This window comes from Grampus griseus (assembly GCF_964374135.1).
Source record: "Grampus griseus genome assembly, chromosome: 19".
Classification (NCBI taxonomy): Eukaryota; Metazoa; Chordata; class Mammalia; order Artiodactyla; family Delphinidae; genus Grampus; species Grampus griseus.
In genome coordinates, this window is record NC_139013.1 from 16,546,307 (window position 1) to 16,567,861 (window position 21,555).

The 21,555-nt window shown below is 44.7% G+C and overlaps 1 protein-coding gene across 7 annotated transcripts in view; it reads right to left on the minus strand.

Moving 5' to 3' along the window:
* Positions 1 to 224: 224 nt before the first annotated feature.
* The window catches only part of GARRE1 (granule associated Rac and RHOG effector 1), an 82,154-nt gene continuing 60,823 nt past the window's right edge, over positions 225 to 21,555 (minus strand). For 4 of the 7 annotated variants that reach the window (XM_082677092.1, XM_082677095.1, XM_082677093.1 and 1 more), the window contains 8 exons: positions 20,764 to 20,922; positions 18,180 to 18,277; positions 12,163 to 12,288; positions 10,021 to 11,054; positions 6,478 to 6,643; positions 5,621 to 5,758; positions 3,297 to 3,375; positions 225 to 2,786 (listed from right to left, as the gene is read on the minus strand). In XM_082677092.1, coding sequence (XP_082533218.1) covers positions 2,478 to 2,786; positions 3,297 to 3,375; positions 5,621 to 5,758; positions 6,478 to 6,643; positions 10,021 to 11,054; positions 12,163 to 12,288; positions 18,180 to 18,277; positions 20,764 to 20,922 — 2,109 coding nt within the window. In that variant the 3' untranslated portion in view covers positions 225 to 2,477. Of the gene's footprint in view, positions 2,787 to 3,296; positions 3,376 to 5,620; positions 5,759 to 5,821; positions 6,001 to 6,477; positions 6,644 to 10,020; positions 11,055 to 12,162; positions 12,289 to 18,179; positions 18,278 to 20,763; positions 20,923 to 21,555 lie in introns of those variants that run through there. The other 3 variants (XM_082677096.1, XM_082677097.1, XM_082677098.1) reach the window with 3 other exon arrangements.

Below are 21,555 nucleotides of genomic sequence, written 5' to 3' on the forward strand. Positions count from 1 at the left end.
GTCCTGCTTTCTGCCCACCCACCCCAGCTCATCCTAATACCCCCAGTGGTATTACCCTTGCAAGGGCTCAGAATCAGACGACAGGCCGACCTAAACGTACTTGGGTGCAGCTTTTCAAAGTAATGAACCAGACAGGGCTGCTGACATGGTATCTGCTGCAGTTCATTTTCAACAGAGATACAAAAATTATTAAATGTATATTTTAATAAAGCCAATAGTTATTTTACTTATAGGAGCTTTAAAAGTAAGATACAAAATGTAGAGTTCCAGTTTGGAAGCGCTGTAACTAGTCACACGAGCAACGCAGCCACGCCTGGCCACACAAAGGACACACACACACACACGCACACACATGCGCTTTGGCGAGACCCCTCTGCCGAGCGCAGCACCTGGAATTACCAGTATTCAGAGCAAGGCGGTGCTGAGAACACAGCACCTACAAGGAGACCACACAAACAGCTTCACACAGTCTCATAGCCCATGGAGATGCAATCACAAAATGTCTTCCTTACTTGAGAAAAACAGACTGGAAAGTGACAATTAGCAATGTTGATGTCACCTGCGCTGGAGCATCAAGGACTGACCTCTGTCCAGGATGAGGTCTTTGGGGAGGCACTATTAAAACAAGAGTACTTCAGTATAACAGAACTTGAAACACAGGGTACTGTAGACACATTACTGAAGGAAATAGAAAACTATCTAACAAGTAAAACAGCCACGGACAACTTCAACAGTGATTAGTGCACACACTGTGACAGCTAACACAGACAAGAGCCACGCAGGGTTGGCGCAAAGCACGTGCCTGAAAAGTCTATGTACAAAATAGTTCTCTGTAAACATGGTGAGGTGACTGTTCAGAACCCACGGTGAAAGGATCATGAGTACAGGCAGCAATGGCATCCGCACACAGCACAAAAGACAACACCCGAGGCCTGGAAACAGCCTGGCAACACAGTACTAAAAATTCAGATGGCTGGGCTCAGACACCCTAAGGGTCCTCTATAATTAGCGTGTATACGACATATATATATATATTCTTTTTGGTATTTTTAAATATAAATTTACTTATATCCATAGAAAAATGAGAACATAACTGTGTTATTACAATCTTTGCTGGAAAAGCTTATATGGAGTTAGAAAGAATAAACCATTTATTAGTAGTTAACATATATTAAAATGGTTTAATGATTTAAGAAAATATAAAAAAAATATTAATACTGTCAAACTTTCATACCAGAAAATATTATGGATTTTTCTCAATTAGACTTTTTCAAAGATGAAATATGAAAATTTTAAATAAGTTTTATATAAAGAACTTCTGTAACCTCAATTAATATACAGTGGGGTATGCCTAGTCTATATAGATATATTTATTATTTCTCAATTTAAGCACCATTCAATTCTTCTGGATCCATTCTGGCTGGAAAAATATCCCTAAATCCACAGGATGGTATCTATTTAATAGCACGTTAACTGAAAATGAGGTTTGTTTTTTTTTTTAAGAAAAAACTTTTAAATTAATTCCTATCAACATCCTAATTGGTTTGTCTTGAGCCAGCTCACAATGTTACTGCAATTTCAAGTGTCTCTCTGCAGCCCCTGACCACACCTCCACGTTTGAGACTGTGTCGAAGCCTCTGGCCACGTGTGGAAGGACCTGAGGGCTGAAGGTGTAGCTTCATCCTGCACGCGGACAGCAACCAGCTGGCTCATCTCCACGCACCATAAGGGCTATGTCTCCGACATGATTTATGATCCTGCTTTTGTAAATCTGGCAGAGGCTGCACCCCCTGGGTGCTGCTGTGGGGTGGCAAGGGGCTGTCCACCTACAGAAAACCCAGGAGGTTGCTTCTGATCACAAATATTCTATACTTTGCCCAGTTCGTATAAGCTTAAATAAAGATAGTGTTGAACAAACCTCCAGCCACTCTATTTGTTATCTTAAAATATTCAATGCATTTTAGGCAGGAGATGTTTTAACTAAAAACCTATATGAAAAATAGCTATAAAATACAGTGATTGGTGTGTGGTCAGTCATCACTCAGTGTGTTAAGGAGGGGGAAGGGGAGGGTTTCAGAAGAATGGTCAGTTTTGCTCTCAGCCTTCAGGCCTGAGGCCTTCCCAACACACACAGTGGGACTACAAACTTAAGAGAGCTGTGTTTCTCAAAGTGTGGCCTGTGGCCCACCTGCATCAGAATCACCAGAGGTGCTTATTAAACTCGAAGATCCCCCAGCATCTCCCTGAGGAGGGTCAGAAAACTCCATCTTCAGCTGGCCCTCCAGGTGTCTGATGCCTCCAAAGTTTTGAGAAGCCAGGCCTTAAAGGCTTGGAGTTGCCAACCACCCCCATCCCCAAGGATCCCTGCCTGGGACAGGGGTGCACTGGTCCTCTGGGGGGCTGGTGCCAGCTAGTTAGCCCTGGGGTGGGGACACTGGCCCCAACAGCTCTGAGCAGGCAGGCAGGCTGGTCCTGGGTCAGTACTGGGGCAAGTAGGCTGGCCTGCGCTCAGCCTTCCCGGGGAAGGCCTTGAAGCCCTTGGGCGCTGCCTTGTGTGCCGGTGGGGGTGCGGGCTGCGGCGGGGTCTGCACGTAGGTGAAGGAGGCGGCGCTGCAGTCGCTGGTGGCGGCCCACACTGGGGACTGCAGCATCTGCATGGTGTCATTCCACTGGCTGCCAGGGCTGGCAACTGCATAGAGTGGTGCACTTGGGCCAGGCAGGGTGCTGGGCAGCGGGGAAGGGTGTTGCCAGGGGGCTTTGGGTGGCCACGTTTTGGTTTTGTTATCCTGAGAGACAGAAGAGGGTTCTTAGTGGCATTTCTGGCAACTGATCATCTTTTCCCACCTCCCCAGATCTCTGGTCCTTATACCCACTGAGAAAACAGGGTGAGAGCCCCAGCCCTCCCCACAGTTCTGGAGCAGCACGTCTAACAGAACTCGCAACATTTCAGACAGAAATGTTCTATGTCTGCGCCATCTAGTACAGTAGCTGCTCACCGCACATGGCCAGTGCAACTGAAGAACTCGATCTTTCTTTATATTTAAGTAATTTCAATTTAAGTAGCTACATGTGGCTAATGGCTGTCATGTTAGCACAGCCCCAGAACTTCCTCTACGTGTGGCTCTGAGTCAGCTGAGATGGCTAATCATTTAGACAAAAATCACAGGAAGAAAGTTGTTCACCACAAAGAACCCCTCATTTCTTTGAGGCCCTCTTAAAAGTTAAGCTTTGGAACCTTACTCATGGTCTGTACCCACAAAGCCAGCCCTCTGTGGAGAGAGCAGGGCCCACAATACCTGGTTCACGTCCTCCACTGTGGTAAGAAGAGGCGGTGAGGGCAGCGTGCTGGTCTCCTGCTCTCCACTGCTGTGCTTCCTGAAAGAACCAAGAGCTCAGTGCAGTGGTCACCTGGCTCCCCGTCCAGCTTCTCTCTAGAGGACACCCTAGCCACTTGGCTCAGGTGTCTTCAGGCACTGGTTCTAGGTGGGGAGGCCTTGGGGCCACCGCATGCAGGGGACTAAGGTGGGTCCCCGTGGAGTGGCGCACTCAGCAGGCCGTCACAGGGCTGGGCTGGGGCAGAGGTGGCGGGCATGAAGACTGGCACTGGCTGTTTCAGCTGCTGAGTCCACCAGCTCCAGCCTTTTGTTAATTTATTCAACACATACAGACTGATTGTTTACCATACACTGGGGATAGGTGACAAAAACAAAACAAAAGGCTGTTAGTTTTACTACTAACATGAAAAAATTTCTGTTATTATGTTGAATGAAAGAGGCAGGCATAGCAGGCAGAGAGCCAAGTAAACCAGTCTATCAGCGCTGCTACGTGCAGACAGCAGCCTCTGCAGAGGTGGTGCTACAAGTGCCTTTCTAGACGTCCAGTCAGCCTCTCTTTCCTGTGCCTAAAACAGAAGCCTTCAGATCTCTCCAAGGCTCAGTCCTGCTCTTCCTACAGTCCTCCGTGCCTCAGCCCACGGCACCCTCTTTCACACAGATGCTCAGGCCAAAAACTTGCGTCTCACCCTTGATTCTTCTCTCACTCACATACCCCACTGACAATTTCTCACCAGTTGCTCTAACATTTTGTTCAGCTTTCTGCTCATCAGAGGCCTCCCTGACTGCCATTCAGAACACAGAAAATCCACCTTTCCCCTCAGTCCCTGCCCTCATACCCTACTTTATTTTTCTTCATAGCACCTACTCCAAACTGACATATTTGGGATTTTTTTATCGGCCTTCCTTCAATCGAATATCAGTTTCATGAGGAAGGGGACTTTGATTTGTTTGCTGCTGTATCACCAGTGCCTGGTACATGATGGGTGCTACTGAATAAATGAAGGTGTCCCTCCCCCGCCCAAATTCAAATGCTAAAGCCCTAACTTCCAGTACCTCAGAATGTGACTGTATTTAGAGATAAGCTGTTTAAACAACTAATTAAGTTAAAATGAAGTCATTAGGGTAAGCTCCAACCCAATATGACTAGTGTCCTTATAATAAGAGAAGATTAGGACACAGACACACAGAGAGAAGACCATGTGAGGATACAGGGAAAAGACGGCCACCTGCAAGCAAAGGAGAGAGGCCTCAGAAGAAATCAACCCTGCTGACACCTTGATCTCAAGACTTCTAGCCTCCAGAACTACGAGAAAATAAATTCTTGTCGTTAAGTCCCCAGTCTGTGTTTTTTTGATATGGTTGCCCTAGCAAACAAATACAGTGTTTGTGAGAATTAAGTGAGAAAATGTACATGAATGCTTAACCCAGGGCCTGGCACAAAGAATGCACCCTAGCTTGTATCAGCAATCACTGTCATCACCACCGTAACTGCTCTGTGCATCCTACTCTGTGTGACTCAGGTACCCTTCCATCTTTATCTACCTGCTCCCCATTGCTTATCCAATGAAGCCTGACCCTGTGACACGAGGGCCATGCTACGTGGCCTCCCTGTCCCCTCCACAGCATGACTTCTGATGCCCTGGCGACCGTGCATGCTCTCTATTCCTGCCCATGTCCTTTAGAACGCCACCTCTGGGCCTCTGCTTCCTCACACCCACAACAGTCTCTGCATTTCTTTCTAAACAAATTCTTCTCTTATTTCAGGGCCCATTTTAATTTTTGTGACTACTTGTGAAAACTTCAGATCTGAATATACTATGTAACTATTTTTTTCAACTTTGAAATACCATTCAGGGGTCATTTTACCCAGTTCCACCTTTGACAAAGAAATAGAGGGTCAGAGAGGGCCAGGCCCATGTTCGGAGGTGCAAAGCCTGTTGGAGAGCCCAGTTAGAACTTGGTTGTCCTGGTCCTGCTCCTCCCACGGAAAGGGCTGCCTCCGGTAAGGCACAGACCAGCATCAGCAGACCTGGTTCTCCACAATACTCCCTGCCTGTCATACTGGTATTGTGGGCTACCACTTGCATGAGGCTGTTCTACCAGCAAAAACTCAACCCAACTTTAAGTCACCACACAAGCTTCGGCAAGACAGTACTGGAAGAGGCCCTCTGCCTCTTTCACGCACGGGTGACTGGGAGTGATGGGGCTACTGAACTTTGTAAGAGGAATAGCTGTGGTTCACATTTACAGACCCCTCTGTTCTTTGGTTTAAAATTTCTTCATACCTTCTCTGCTTGACAGCAGCAACGAGGTCAGGCCCTGAAAACATGGAGAACAAGCTGTCCCCATTGGCGGAGGACGTCTCGTCACTCGAGCTGGCCGAATCTCCCTGAGCACCCGACCAGCCGCTGTGCAGGCCATCCCTGAAAGCCAAAGAGAGAAGCTGGTTCTGGGCCTCCTGAAGCCAGCCTGGACACTGGCTGGACAGCCCGAGGCCAGCCCTCACCCCCGCCCCGGCCCTAAAACAACAGTCTTTTCCCTGTACTCATCTCACAACCCAAGAGTGGTCTCTTGTCTCTCTCCTTCTTCTAAAAACTCCTCAGAAGCCTGTGGTTTATAGATGAAATTCATTTTAGACCAAACAAAAAGCTGAGATGGTCTTTAGCTGTGCAGTTATTAACCAGGTAGCAGAAAGAGATGTAAAAAAAAATCAGTCCTCAGATGTCTTTATGATGAAAATCCACAGTTCTCTCAATACACTGAACTGAAAACCTTTGGTTTTTGTAGGCTACAAGGATCACATTCCATAAATGATACAGGTTTCATAGCCATGCTCATTTCAGCTAAAGACCGTGTTAAACATGCAATTACTTCACAAACACCACCAAATAAGATCCTTGTCTAGAGCAGAAGAGCCTGTCTCAAAAATCACCAATTTATACCAATGGTGTCTTCACAGGGACACAACATGCCACTTGGCATCCTACAGTCAGTCACAAAACTCTGACCCCCTGAGAATTTGACCATGTGCCACTCTCTCACGTGGGGGCCTAGAAATGAACTGCCTGATAAGGGTGCACAAAGGCCCCATGGGGAACACCCAGGTCCCAAACTCAGCTTCCCTCCCACATCCAGCACTCACCCTTCTGCAAAGAACTCTGGGAAAGGCCAGGTCCGATGGGCATCATCCATGGGTGGCCAATGGCCCCGGGGGTTGCCAGGGCGGCGACCGTGTTGGACTTGCCGCTTCTGCTGCATTGCTTGGCTCACTCCTGCCACATAGCGTGCAAACTCGGGGTCTGAACCCACTGTGTTAAGACAAAGGGATAAACAAGATTTGGGGCCAAACTGGCCTCTTGTTTTCTTCCCTACCTTCTGAGGATGTCTTGGTGACACACACAGTGAAAAGTGGTGACGGGCTACCAGGCTTGTGGCCCAGAGAGGGCTGCAGGATTTGCCCTGCAGTCTGCTGTGGTGAGATGGGGATTTCAGTACATGGGTCTGAAGATGGGGTATGGTGTGTACATAGGGACTGTCAGGAAGGGACATGCCTAAGACTGGGGCAGGCTGAATGTGCACAAAGACAAAACAAAGAGAGAACAAAAAGGTTTGCTTTAGCCATGACTAAATTTTAAAGACAAATGCTAGTTACTTTAAAACTTCCCAGGGACTTCCCTGGCAGTCCAGTGGTTAAGACTTCGCCTTCCAATGCAGGGGGTGCTGGTCAGGGAGTTAAAATCCCACATGCCTTGGGGCCAAAAAAACCAAAACATAAAACAGAAGCAATACTGTAACAAATTCAATAAAGACTTTAAAAATGATCCACATCAAAAAAAAACCCAAAACAAAACAAAACAAAAAAACTTTCCAGTGTGTGGTGCTACATACTTAACAGCTAAGAAAATCAGATGATGACTTCAGCCAAGAAATAAGCTGAAGGTTATAAAAGCATCAGGGTCAGATGGAGAGTATCTGCCCTTCCCCCTGGGGCTCAACTCTGATCCAGTATTTTCCTGGCTATTGAAGGCAGACCTGCTAATTCAGTTTGAAGATAATAAGAGTGGTAACGAATAAGATAAAATTTTAAAATGCATTAAGAGGTAGATGGAAACGTACTGGACAGAACTGAGTAAGGATGTGCAGGGCAGTACAAGTAGGAGGAAAAACAGCATAGGAGAAATTCAGAGAAAGTCAAACAAAAAGATATGGTAGGAAAACATCTATAGGTCACAAACTGAATAGGACTCAGCAGTGTATACTTTTTAGCTTCAAGTTGGGAAAGACACTAGGGCTCAATCCCACTCTTAGCTTTTTCTCTCAGGGAGCTGCCATGTGTGCACTGCACAAAGATGCCCACACCGGGTAGAGCAGGGGCTGTGTGTGCCTGTCCAGAGGGGGCACTCTGTTCTAGCTGCCCCTGCCTGAGAGGGTGCCTTCTGTAATTCATCCATCCAGAATGCCCTTTCTTAATTTGAAAAAAGGGCTATGTAGACCTTATGCCCTTGGAGTGGAAGCTACATTAAGAACTTGAAGATCAGAAAGGCACATCCAGAAGGAAAAGCTAGTAGGATTCCTAGGCTAAAGACATAAAGGCTGTTCAGGCCTCAATAGAGATCAAAGATGAGAAAATTCTGCCAAACACCATTTATACTCTGGATTTAATTACAGGACTGTCAAAAAATGTACACACTGTTTATCAGCAATTGAGAAAACGTGCCACGCCCACCCAGCTGGTGGCAGGCAGGTGGGCTTGCTCTTCCATAGCAGGGTGGAACTGTTTGCCCTTCCCCACATCCCCAGGGGTTCCCCACACCCACTCACCCAAGGAGAGCAAGAACAAGAGAGCATGAGCAGCAGTATGAGGAATTCTGAGAAGACATACGAAAACATTTCTTTCCTTTAATAGTTAATGCTGGGTTCATTTAGTAGGGAATCTCCTCTTCTGGTGGTTATTTATATAAATATGTGCTATATTTACTTACACTATTTCACAGCCCTTGTGAATGAAATATATTTTCCACTTCCATGTACCATTTGCTAAATTAGAGGAAAAAAGTAATCGATTGCTATATATTTACCTTGCATCTACCCACCTTACCAGATTCACTTACTAATTCTGGAAATTTTTTATTAAGGAGGCTTGTTTTTTTAATTTCTATTTCCAGCAAAGAGATGTGCTCTTTAATCTACTCTTTTCTAAAGCTTATACTTATCTCCTTTGTTTTTGTCTTGCTACATTTGCCAGAAAGTTCAAGACAAAGTTACATGCTATTGGTGGTAGCAGTTGCCACCCTGTCTGGGTCTTGATTTTAACTGGAATGCTTTTGTTTCACTATACAAAGTACTACTTGCTACTGGTTTTTGGTAGATAAGTCTTTCATATTCAAGACATTTTCTTCTATTTATGTTTTACTTCGAGGGGTTTACTTAAGAATTGCTGGTTAAGAATTGTTTACTTAAGAATTACTTAAGAATTGTTTACTTAAGAATTGCTACTTAAGAATTGTCTTTTACCAAATGTCTTTACGGCATCTATTGCTGTATGAGTTTTTCTCATATTGGTTGAAATGACAGATTACTGTACAGGAGCAGAGTTCCTTATACTGACCTACCTTACACTGCTGAAGTAAACCAGATATAACTCCTTTGATACACTGCTAGATTTTCTTGCATCTATCTACACTCATAAAAAGTTTTTATGGTAAAATCATGTTGGCTTCATAACTCCCTTTCCAATCTCTTCTCCTGGAATAGAACCGGGCAGGTTTTCCACTTCTTGGTGCAATTTTGGTAATGTATGTTTTATTAGGAAAAAATCCATTTTCCATTCAGTTTTTATGTATGTTGTCATCACGTCATATGTGATAATGTCTTAAAGTTCTTTTAATCTCTCCTATACCTGTAGTTATGTCTCCTTTCTCTATCCTAATCTTGTTTCTCTTTGCTCTCTCTTAATCAGCATTATAATAAATTGGTTTCTCTATTTTACTGGTCTTCTAAAGACCCTTCTTTTAGATTTATTTACAATGTCTATTATATTTTTCTTTTAAATTTAATTAGTTTTGGCTTTTACCCTTTTTTTTAAATTGAAGTATAGTTGATTTACAATATTATGTTAGTTTCAGGTGTACAACAACTTTTAGCCTTAACTAATTCCTCCTCCTAGTTTATCTTTGTTTTGTTTCTAAATTCTTTTTCTAATTTCCTAAGATAACTCTGGTGAATCTTCACACTGTCTAGGCCAGGAAAAGCTATATTCTATGAAGGCAGGAGGGTGCCTTACTACCTTTCACTGGTTCTAGAGTTTAGGCAAAAACGAATCACAGAACAGGTTATGTAATCAGGAAAAAAGCAGCCCACGAAGGGCCAGCCATTTTAGCTCCCATGAATGGGAGCCCTCTTGAACTATGGGACTTTGAGCCATTCAACTTCTCTTAGCCTCAATTCTGCCCTCTATAAAGTGAGAAAATTAGTTCCACTTACCTCATCAGACTCATTCTAACCACTGCTTCCTACCTTTGCTGGAACTGTCCAATACTTGCCATCAGACAGTGAGAAAGGGTCTTTAAAGGGGGATTAAGTCACTGCCTCATATAAGTAAGGATGTGGTAGATGGGCCCTATGAAGTCTTTGGTGATAATATTTAAGTTAAAACCCCAAGGTGGAGAGGTGGGGGCTCACATACCTGCAGGATCAAAAGGCAGAATCTCTCCCAACATCCCAAAGACTCCATCGCTTTGGTCACGGTTTGGCCAGGTGTTATTTCTAGGTCCCTGTGGCTTCTGTCCCAAAACCTCCGACATCATATTATCCATATAACTGCTCACCAGACCCAAGCTGTACAAGTCAGAACTGAGATCAGATATGCCAGGCCACTGGCCAAGGGGAGACAGACCGGCTCCAATGGGTTGTGTTGGCTGCTGGGATGAGCCGTGTACCCATTTCCCAGGAGCCCGATGCTGGGGCAGGGGCTGCTGCGGTCCAACGGGTTGGAGCAGGTGTTGGTAGTACTGGACCTGGGGTTGTTGTTGCTTTGGGGACTGCTGCTGAGGTGCCAGGCCCGGCTGGGGTGTCAGAGGTGTGTGTGCCCTAGTCTGGGGAGGCCGCGGCGGAGGGGGCACTGGCAGTGACGGCTGCTGTGGCTGCATAGCTCCTGCCTTCTGCTCAGTCACCATGGCTATGGCAGCAGAATTACGCCTTGTCACCAGTGGGGAGCCCTGATGTGACTGGCCCATGTTAAAGCCCGAAAGAAAATCTATCACCTCCTGCATTTCCTGATCGGTTGGTAAGTTCATACCCTTCTCGTCCTTGCCATCATCCCCTTGCACGAAGCTGTCATGCCTCTCCATGAGAAAACCATTGGCCATCTGATTACTGGAATTCTGAGCTGACTGTGAAGGGTCTGCAGTCCTAGGGAAATTACCAATGTTCAAAATGCTTTGTAATCTTGAATCAGTATTACTGGGCATTTTGGCCTTCTCTTCTGAACACCCAGCTATGAAGATATTTTTGGAAGGGGTATTTGGAATGGAATAATTTGTGCTGCTGCTAGAGCTGGTACATGAAGCTTTCTTGGTGAACCGGGATGTCAGTTTGGAGAAGGTCTTCTGTAGGCCACCTGAAGATTTGTTTCCATTCCCAGAAGGCAAGTCAGCCTGATTTCCAAAATCACAGATCTCCCTTTGAAGCTGGATTTGTATGCAGGGTAAAGCTTGTTCCCTATTTAAAGAGAAATGCATTTAAAAAAAGGACAAATATACAAATTGGACAATGAAATGGATCTCTTTGGTATTTAAGAAAGACTTTAAGAATAAAAAGACCTCTTTGTTTGCTATCAGGTTCATTTATTTTATAGATAAACACCCAAGAGTTTTAAAAGTCCATAATTTAAGCACTTACTATCTATATTTATTATAAAAAATCTACCATGTCTAACGCAGGGCTGTGAAAACTACATTAGATTTCTGGCCTGAGGATTTTGAGTGAAACTCTCTGACCACAACACAGAAGAGCAAAACATGGCTAGAGTGGGATACGCAACTGGCAGAGGCCGGCTCTGTGCCTGGATGATGGGGACTGGGAGCTCGGCAGATCCAGCAGAGGGTCAACGGACAAATGCACACAGCAGAGAGGGGTGAGTGGGCGGGACCCAGGGACACCATGCAGCACTGTTGTCCTCGGAAGTAATTCACAGACAGTGCCAAGAACAGATGGTTGTTACTTCCGAAGTCTTCCAAGTACTTTTTTCCAGTACTGAAAGAAAGCCCTAGAGATAGAAAGGGCATGGGTAGGAGCTGGGCAGGTCATGGCTGGTGTGACCCTGCATTAGTCACCTCACTGTTGGTTCTGGGCTCATGAATGAAGACATGGGGAGGGCCCACGGCTAGATGTTTAAGGTCTCTACTGGTTCTAAAGTTAATTCACAAAGAGATAATCTTGCAACTGTCAGCTACTTTCAGATATAAATAAATGTCATGCAAGATATAAGTAAATTTTCTAAATATTTTTCTGCTCTTAGTTCATAAGGAGAATGTGAGTTGGGTTAAAGTCCTCTTGAGGTACTTAACTCTGAAATCATAAAACAAATGAAGGCAAAAATGTTAACACTGAGGAATCTGGGTAAAGGGCAATTCTTTGTACTATTCTTGCAACTTTTCTGTAAGTTTGAAATTATTCCAAAAAAAAGTTGCCGAATAGTTCCCTTTCTTGCCTTATTTACTAACATACTATCAGTGACGTACTCTCACATGACCCTGTAAGTGGTCACACTGTCCCTAGGTGTGGACCTGAACATGAACCAATTCAAGTGCTGGGTGGGGACACCAACCTTCCTGCCCTCCAGCGGGTGAGGTCCAGCACAGCCGTGTAGAGCACATCCACCAGACCCAGGGTCTTCTCGGGATCCAGGCTTCTCTGCAGCAGGGACATGGTAGCGGGGTCTTCTTTCAGGCACCTAGGCATGAACCGGGCTGCGTGAGTCTGGGCTGCACTTGTCCGCAAAGGGGTTTCAAGCAGGCCTTATACAAAAGGCCACACCTTTTGGTACCAAATAAAAATTTGGTAATTGTAAGAACATTGAGAGGATGACAGGGCTACCACTTGTACTTGTTGCTCCACAAAAGGAGGAGGAAGCAATAGGGCTTGGGGTCTCCATAGATTTCTAACTGTCTAGAGTCTGTTTAGTAGGAAGAGAAGAGTTCGGTGGAGGGTTTGCCTTCCAAGGGCCCTAATGCCCTCTCACTGTCCAACGTTGGCTTCGGCCCCTATTTTCCTCTCTACCCTGCTGAGATTCTGTGCTCTGGCACAGTATGTACTCCTTTACAAACTTTTTATATAACGTCCCACCCCTCCCTCCTGCTACAGCACTTCACACCTGTACCTAAGAAACCAAGGGTCAGTGGAGGGAAAAAATCTGTCTGCCAGCCTGGCAAACTTCAGATAAACAATAAACATGGTTTTCCCGTAAATTAATTTTTTCCCTTTCCAAGATGACTGTTTTACCTTCCCCCTCCTCAAAGCTCTGCTATCCCTACCATCTCCCATTCTTTGCTATCTCAACTCTCACTTAATTGAGAAAACACATAAGCAGATGAGATCTATTTCAACCACCCTCACCACTAATCCCACCAGTTCACCAGTGTCTGTGCCCACACACCCTGCCTGCCCTGCTGTCAGAGCACAAGACCTGCTCTTGCCACGGACTGACCCTCCACCTGAGCACCACATGCGCCATACAGCCTTGCTTTTTTCCCAAGGACCTCACTCGAGTAATCACCCCGTTTCTCCCCTGTGATATTCCCTTTGGCAAACAAACCAGCATTGCCAACCACCTGCTCTTAGCCCCACATCCACTCCAGATACTGCCCCACTTCTCTGCTCCCCATTTTAACAAAATCACAGTCTCCTCCTCTTCCTTACCTCCTATTCTCCTTTCATCACACTCTGACCAGGTGTTCATCCCTATAACTCCACTAAAATAGCTTTTATCAGACAACTCAGATCTTGCCACAGTCAAGGGTCAGTTACCTGTCTCCACTTTACTCAGTCTCTCAGCAACATCATGCAATGTCTCCTTCCTCCTGGATCACTGTCTTCTGCAGCCCTGGAGACCCCAACCTTGCTCCATTTTCCTCCTACCTGGCTGGCAGTTCCTTCTTGGTCTCGTCCTCCTCCTCCTTCCCCTCCCTCTGCATCGTGGCACGTTCCAGGCTTCGTCCCTTCTTGTAAGAGGACTGCACGTGGTCCTGTGGTTTTATAGACCATCCCTACAATAAAGACTCTCAAGTTGTCTTTGCGAGTCTAGGCCTTTCTCCTGATTGCCACCCTCACGTATCTAAATGCACCTGTGACAGCTCTCCCTGCACACCTACCAGGCAGCTCGAAGGGAGCCTGGTCAGTACAACTCTTGATCCCTCTCCTCCCGCCAAAACCACTCTGAATCCTATGACCTCCTCAGTAAGTACGCAGCACAGCTGTCTACCTAAGAGTCATTGCTAGTTTTCCCCACTTCCTACATCCAGTCTATCAGCAAATCCTGCCGGCTCTTCCATAACACAATCCGAATCTAGGCACTTCCACCACCTCTCTCGTTACTGCTCTACTCCAAGACACCACCAGCACCTGCGTCTTAGGACCAGCCTCCCATGTGGTCTCCTTTTCTCCAGTCCTGTCCCTCCAAGGCCCACCCTCCACATAGCAACAGAGCCTCCTGTAGCACAAATCAGAACACACCACTCCCCTGTGCAAAACCCTCCAGTGGCATCCTATCATGACTGAAATAAAATCCAAACCCCTCACCACAGCTCTTTGTGACCTGGCCCTCCTGCCTCTCTGGCCACACCTCTCTTTGCTGTCACCTCTCCTCACCTTGTCTCAGCTATGAGGCCTTCTCACACGCCCTGAATAAGTTGGGTTTGCCCACATCTCAGGACCTTTGCCTGGACTATTCCCCGCTGAGAGCTGCCTCCCACCATTCAGGTCCCCACTGCCCACCCAGGGCACCTCCACCAAAAAGCCTTTTCTGAGAGGTAGAACCAGGAAGATGCTATCTGTCTGTTCCTAGGCTCTCTGGGAGTTAAATGGTGAAATCAACACTTGCAAAGCCATTCTAAGGAGGCAGCAGCACACCCCAACATGTCTTTGGCTTGAGAAGAAATATATCTGTGAGGATGTAAGCCGGCCAGCCTCAGAAACACTGGAAAAAGTGAGCAATAAGGCAAGCTCTGCCAGTGCCCAGTCAGACTCTGGGCTCCTGGGAGAGAATCTTGGCCAGTGGACCTGGCCGAGGTTCATGCACCTGATTCTCTCAGCCTGGAATTGCTGATTACCAGGACACACTTGTTCTATGTTCCCCAGCCAACTTCTACTTGTGATCTGGCTGGTCGCGTGTTTGCCCACTAGATGAACATTTTTTGGTCATGCAGAAAGGAGTTCCTGGAGATAACAATAATTTCTCTTTCTAAAAATCAACAAATTGGCATTCTTATTTTATTCATCAGTCTTGAGAGTTGATCAATAAAACCCCCTGAAGAGACTAAACCCATTCTTTTGACAAATCACCCAGACTGGCTTATAACCTTCTACCTGTTCTTAGATAAAATCCAAGTCCCTCAGGGACCCTGCAAGTCCTGGCTTCTATGAATCCCCATCTTCAACACCACCTAGCATAATTCCAGCCATGCCAGCTCATTCCTCAGGCCTTTGCATTTGCTGTTCCTTCTGCCTGGGATGCTTTCCCCATCTGCTCTCTGCATGGCAGACTCCTCTCAAATGTCACATCCTTAAAGAGACCCTTCATGACTGACCTCCTCATCCAAAATAGCCTCCTCCTGCCATCTCTACCTGTTATTCTCTATCAGATGATGTCACTCTACTCTTATTCCCCTCATACGCTTGCCAGTGCTTGAAGTTAACTCCTATGCTTATTAGCTGTCCCCTCCCCAACCCTATGCCATAACAAAGCCAGCTCTATTAGGGGCAGGGACCCTGTTTGTCTTGCTCATGATTAAATTCCCAGAGCCTAGAACAGTGTCTGTCACATATTAGGTACTCAGTAAATATTTGTTGAAAGAAAGAATGGGTGAATAGCTTAAATATGACAAGTTAAAAAAATCTAAGTAAGATTTTACTTTCTTTGGGGAAAAAAAATGTATCTGGCAGCTAGACACTTCGTTTTATTAAAATCAAAGCATATAATAAATTCTTGACTAGTTTTGCTAATAATTTCATTTTTTCCAAAGGTGGAATAAAGCAATCACTTCTTTTTTTTTTTGGTTCATGGGCCTCTCACTGCTGTGGCCTCTCCCGCTGCGGAGCACAGGCTCCAGATGCGCAGGCCCAGCGGCCATGGCTCACGGGCCCAGCCGCTCCGCAGCACGTGGGATTCTCCCGGACCGGGGCACAAACCCGTGTCCCCTGCATCGGCAGGCGGACCTCAACCACTGCGCCACCAGGGAAGCCCAATCACTTCTTTTTGTGTTCTTCTCAACAAGCACATATTCTGTAACTTGAAACAAAAACATAAAACTTTGCATTTTTACCAAAAGTAGCCAGCAGAGGGAGCCTCTCCAAGTAACTGCAGTCTATGAGGTCTTTCAAGGAGGTGCAATGAATTACAAAGGAAATCAATCATACAGGGAGAGTTGTGGAAGTAAACTGCAGGGTTAACCATTTTAGTACTAACTGTTTATATTCACCCAATTATCCAAGAGTTGAAAATGTTTTCTTTTTTTTTTTTAAGAAGATGTTGGGGGTAGGAGTTTATTAATTAATTAATTTATTTTTGCTGTGTTGGGTCTTCGTTTCTGTGTGAGGGCTTTCTCTAGTTGTGGCAAGCGGAGGCCCCTCTTCATTGCGGTGCGTGGGCCTCCCACTATCACAGCCTCTCTTGTTGTGGAGCACAGGCTCCAGACGCGCAGGCTCAGCAGTTGTGGCTCACGGGCCCAGCTGCTCTGCGGCATGTGGGATCTTCCCAGACCAGGGCTCGAACCCATGTCCCCTGCATTAGCAGGCAGATTCTCAACCACTGCGCCACCAGGGAAGCCCGAAAATGTTTTCTTTAAAATGAGAATCCTGGTTAAGTTTAATATTTTTCAATAAGAACGTGAATTAGAAAATAAATTAAGAATTCAGGAACACAAAAATCTTACAAAAAAGTGAGCTTTTAATCTACTGCTTGGGGAATTCCCTGGCAGTCAGTGGTTAGGACTCCACGCTCTCACTACCGAGGGCCTGGCCTGGGAACTAAGATCTTACAAGGTACACGGCACAGCCAAAAAAAAAAAACACAACTACTGTTTGACAGGAATGAAGATATGTATATAAATTAACATTATGCCATATTAATAATCAAATTTAGAAATTTGGGGAAGAAACTCATAAAAGGGAGATTTTGGGACATGAAGTAAACTGCCAACCCTTACTTGATATATATCAACAAATTCTAAAACTTTCGGCAGAATCTCCACTGGACCCCCCCCCTCACATTTCAAGAAGAAATGAGTTAAATACAATTCGAATGTATTACCCAGCTACCACTTTAGTCCACATGGGCACCAATAGTGCCACTGTTCCTTACTAACTCTATCTCTTCCTACCTAAATGCTTTATACATTTTCTATACAGTTAAATATTCATTCTGATCATAATTTTAATTGCAAAAGTCTTGCAATATAGGCTTAATTTTTCTTGTTTACTAGTAAAGCTGTGATGCCGATCCTTCATCTGAATCTGTGCGCGCATCACATGGCTAAATCCCTAGAGGTGGAACTGCTGAGGTCAGAGCCCTTATTTTAGGCATCTGACAAATGAAACTGCCCTCCAGAAAGGCTGTGTGATTTATTCAACAACATCTGTGCCTGTTTTTGTACAGCCTGGCCCAAATCTAGTACTGTTATTCTAAAACAATTCAACAACTCTGCCTGCCCTGATGGGCAAAATGACATTGTATTGTTTTTCTACTTTGCCTTCCTTTCTTTGTTAGGTGAGGTTACACATGTTCTTCATCTCTTTGTTGACCATGCCTCTTCTGATTTACCTGTCCATGTGCCTTGCCCATTTCTTACTGATCTATAGGAGCTTTTTTTTTTTTTTTTTGTGGTACGCAGGCCTCTCACTGTTGTGGCCTCTCCCGTTGCGGAGCACAGGCTCTGGACCCGCAGGCCCAGCGGCCATGGCTCACGGGCCTAGCCACTCCGCGGCATGTGGGATCTTCCCGGACCAGGACACGAATCCGTGTCCCCTGCACTGGCAGGCGGACTCTCAACCACTGCGCCACCAGGGAAGCCCTCTGTAGGAGCTTTTGTTTGAATAGATTAAGAAGAATACTTTATTATAAGTTTACAAATATAATCAAATAATTAAAAATAAGAACAGCTCAGTCTGCCTACAGATTTGCAGTGACACTGGGTGTGTAATGACATGAGCTCCAGATCAGCAGGGTTGTTGCTGGAAGGAGCAGAAATGGAAGAAGAGAAGAAGTTCTATGTTCTGCACTCAGCTTTAAAGAGATGCTGGGTGACTTAGAGAAAATGATATACTCTGTTCAAAAGCTGTGGACTCAGTAACGCAAAAAGATAATATTGCTCATTATGACCCATGAGTATATAACATTTTAGATGCATTACTGGTCAATGAGACTATTTTTCAGACATCTTGGCTTCCTTATCATGTACCGATAATCACGAAACATGGCATTAACATACCTCCACTGACCACAAACCCGCACAAGTAGTAAGACCTTTTGTGTGAGCTAGCGTAGGGTTTGTCCAAAACAATGCAATCTTTTCAAAGATGTGCAAACATCAAGCAGAGCTTAGGCTTGTGTTAATGTAAGAGTCACGTTACCATGTGGATGGGACTTGAACCACAATTCTGGAGCCTTCTAAACTGATTTGTGGGGCATAGGCTTCTTTATTTTCAATCTGCGCCGTATCAACCACCACCTAACAGAGAAACAAAAACAAAAATCAGCTTTCAGAGAGGAAAACGGATCATAAACAAATCAAACGCATGAGCCTATCAATGCTGAGTGACTCTGGTCTCTGGTAAGAACTATTCCCCAGCAAGACAGATACTCAGAGGCCAGTCAGGAGCCCCACGGAGACAAAAACAAGTAATAAAGATGACTGAAAACAGTAATACTTCAATAAACAGAAACACATTCGAGGTGCAGGAGGTAGCGAACTCTGCAATCATTTTCAGTACTTCTTCCAAATTGTAAATATGTTAATTAGGAATCACTTTGTTTCTTTTGTTTCATTCCTAAGTATTTTTTCACTTTATGCACTTGAAAGAAGTAAAAATGTCATTAAAAATAAAACCAATGCTTTAGAAAAGCCTATCTGTAATGACTGAATCCAAGCCAGAAGTCGATGAAGCTTTTTGTAAAGACCATTTTATCCTCAACCATCAATAAAAACAAAATTACTTCAGGAAAAATGAAGAACCAACCCTTTTCTCAATGATTTCCTCTTATTTGGAGGAGAGTTTTTATTTTTCATATTTTTTGGTCACGCCGTGCAGCTTGCGGGGCCTCAGTTCCCCGACTAGGGACTGAATCCAGGCCACAGCAGTGAAAGCATGGAGTCCTAACCACTAGACAACCAGGGAACTCCCTGGAGGAGTCTTTAATACTACACAGATGATACAGTATGCTTTGTAATTTAAAGCATCTGACAAAGTGATGAATATATTTTCAAATAACTAAAAGACTTTTAAGAAAATAGTCATAAAACACTTTAAAACCAAATCCGTAACAGTTCAGAAAAGGCAAAGCCATGCAGAGTTGCTTATTAGGATTCCAAATTCAGCCTCTAATGGAGTTGATTTCCATGGCTGTAAAGAGAGTTCTCACAGCTGGTCTGCAATGTCCTTTGGAAAAGACTTCCTGTCCAAGTAATAGCCATTGTTGCAACAGGCAGGTGTTTCCTCTCTCCTCCCATCCCCAGAACAATAATCTAAAGGTTCTTTATCAGTCACAAACAACGGTGCCCTGGGATCAAGGCGGAGGGAATTAGGAAGAAGTTTTTGCTCTCTGAATAACATGGGACTTTTTTTTAAACGATGTTTTCTGCAAATAGCCTTTTGGGGACTTCCCTGGTGGCCCAGTGGTTAAGACTCTGTGCTCCCAGTGCAGGGGGCCTGGGTTCAATCTCTGGTCAGGGAACTAGGATCCCACATGCATGCTGCAACTAAGAGTCTGAACGTCTCAACTAAGGATCCTGCATGTGGCAACTAAGACCTGGCACAGCCAAATAAATAAATATTTTAAAAACTAAGCTAAAATCTTTTTTTTTTTTTAAGCTAAAATCTTAAAAACAAACAAAAAAAAGCCTTTGGGTCCTCCTGCCTTATTTTACACACTCCTTTCTGGAGAGCTTATCGCCATGGTTCTCCTAGTTTCAGCTAAAATGATCTTTGGGAGCCTCCATACTTCAGCAGGGGGTCTCCAGTTTACTCTTTTTCTTAGGGGTTCCTATACTAAGGAACAGATCTTAAGTGAAACGTAACTCACCACTGTCGACAGGCCCCCACCTGGCCCTCTACAAGGCAGTACCACCCTGAGCTGGGCCACCTGAGCATGCACTCACACCAAACAAAAGGACTGCATCCTCCCAACAGCTTCTTTTATGAATAAAGTAGGAATTAGAGTAAGAAACAGTTCTTTAATTTTCTAAATCTCTAATTAGCTTCCTTTAATCTCTGAAATGCTATAACTCTTCAAAGAGCAGTCATTTAATTCTAGAAAGTGGGATAAGAACATAAGGTATACGGGTCAAAGGTACCTAACAAAAACCTAGATGTTGATTTCCTGACCCCACCCAACTTTGGCAAAAGTTATTCTTTTCACCAGAGGTGAAAAGACCAAACTTACCTAAGTTGATGTTGTTACTTTATTGCATAAACAGAGAACTGGGATACAAAGTGACTGCATGGGGGCACTACTTATACCATTGGAGGAGGTGATACTTGAGCTGACATCAGGAAAATGAGAATGAGTGAGCCACATGAAGATCTGAGAGGAGTATTCTCAGGAAAAAGGAGCATCAGGGGCAAAGGCCTGAGACAGGAAGAAGCTTCGCGTGTTTGAGCAACAGAAAGACATCCACTGTGGCTCCAGAGTAATCAGGCCAGGTGAAGGGTCCTATCAAATCGTTACTAATGTAATGGTTTCCTTACATTCAGGAAAGCCTGAGACATCATTTTGCAACTAGGTACCCTGCTAATACATATTATCGATCTATTAAAGAAAAAAAAAGAATTTTTAATGCTGTTCTTCCTTTACCTTTTCTATCTGGTCTAAAACCTGCAGCAAGCAAAGTGTTTTTTAAATTCTCCAATGTTTCGCACATGTGCCCACACCACATCCTCACATGACTGAAACGTCCTTCTCTATTCTCTCCCCCATCCATCACATGTGCTCACTCACCAGTCCAGCTTGGCCAAACAGCAGCTGCACGGCGGTCTTGCAGGCACCCCGCCACGTGGATGGGCACACCTGGTTCAGGACTTCAGTCACAGGAAAATCGTCCCTGGGTGTGATTCCATTATAGCAGCCAGCCTCCTTGATCAGCTGTAACATCGTATGCTACAGATTGATGAAAAGAGAGTTCGCACCTCAAAATAAAGCCATACCAGGTTCTAAGACTTGTAGAAATGCATTTACAGGTACACAATAGTCCTCAAGAAAAGAGCATTTTACATACTCCCATATCATGTCATTTTAATTTCTTAAGTAATTATCGTTAATTACCTTCAAAGATTTTTCTCAACCCTGTAGCGTGACTGGCTAGATATGAATACATGTGCGTTAATACACACATGTGATTTCTATTCTAGCACAAAATACAGCATTATTTAGCAATGTGCTAACGCAAACTGGTTAAGGAATTTTGAAATTCTGAATAAGGAAACAAAATCATCTAGCAAAAGTAAATACCAATGAAAACCTCATCTTTATTTTGGATGAACAAGTGGTCAGGTATGCAGACTCTGGAAACAGACTGTATAAGCTCCAATTCCAGTCTACAACTTTCTAGCTGTGTGGCCTTGGACCTCAGTTCCTCTATCTGTCAAATGGGGAAAAGGGCAGTACCCACTTCATGGGTGAGCATTAACTAGACAATGCATGGGAAGCATTTGACACAATGCCTGGCACACATGATGCTCTGCAAATAGTCCTAATTACTTCAGTATTATGACAATATTTCTCCTCTTATTT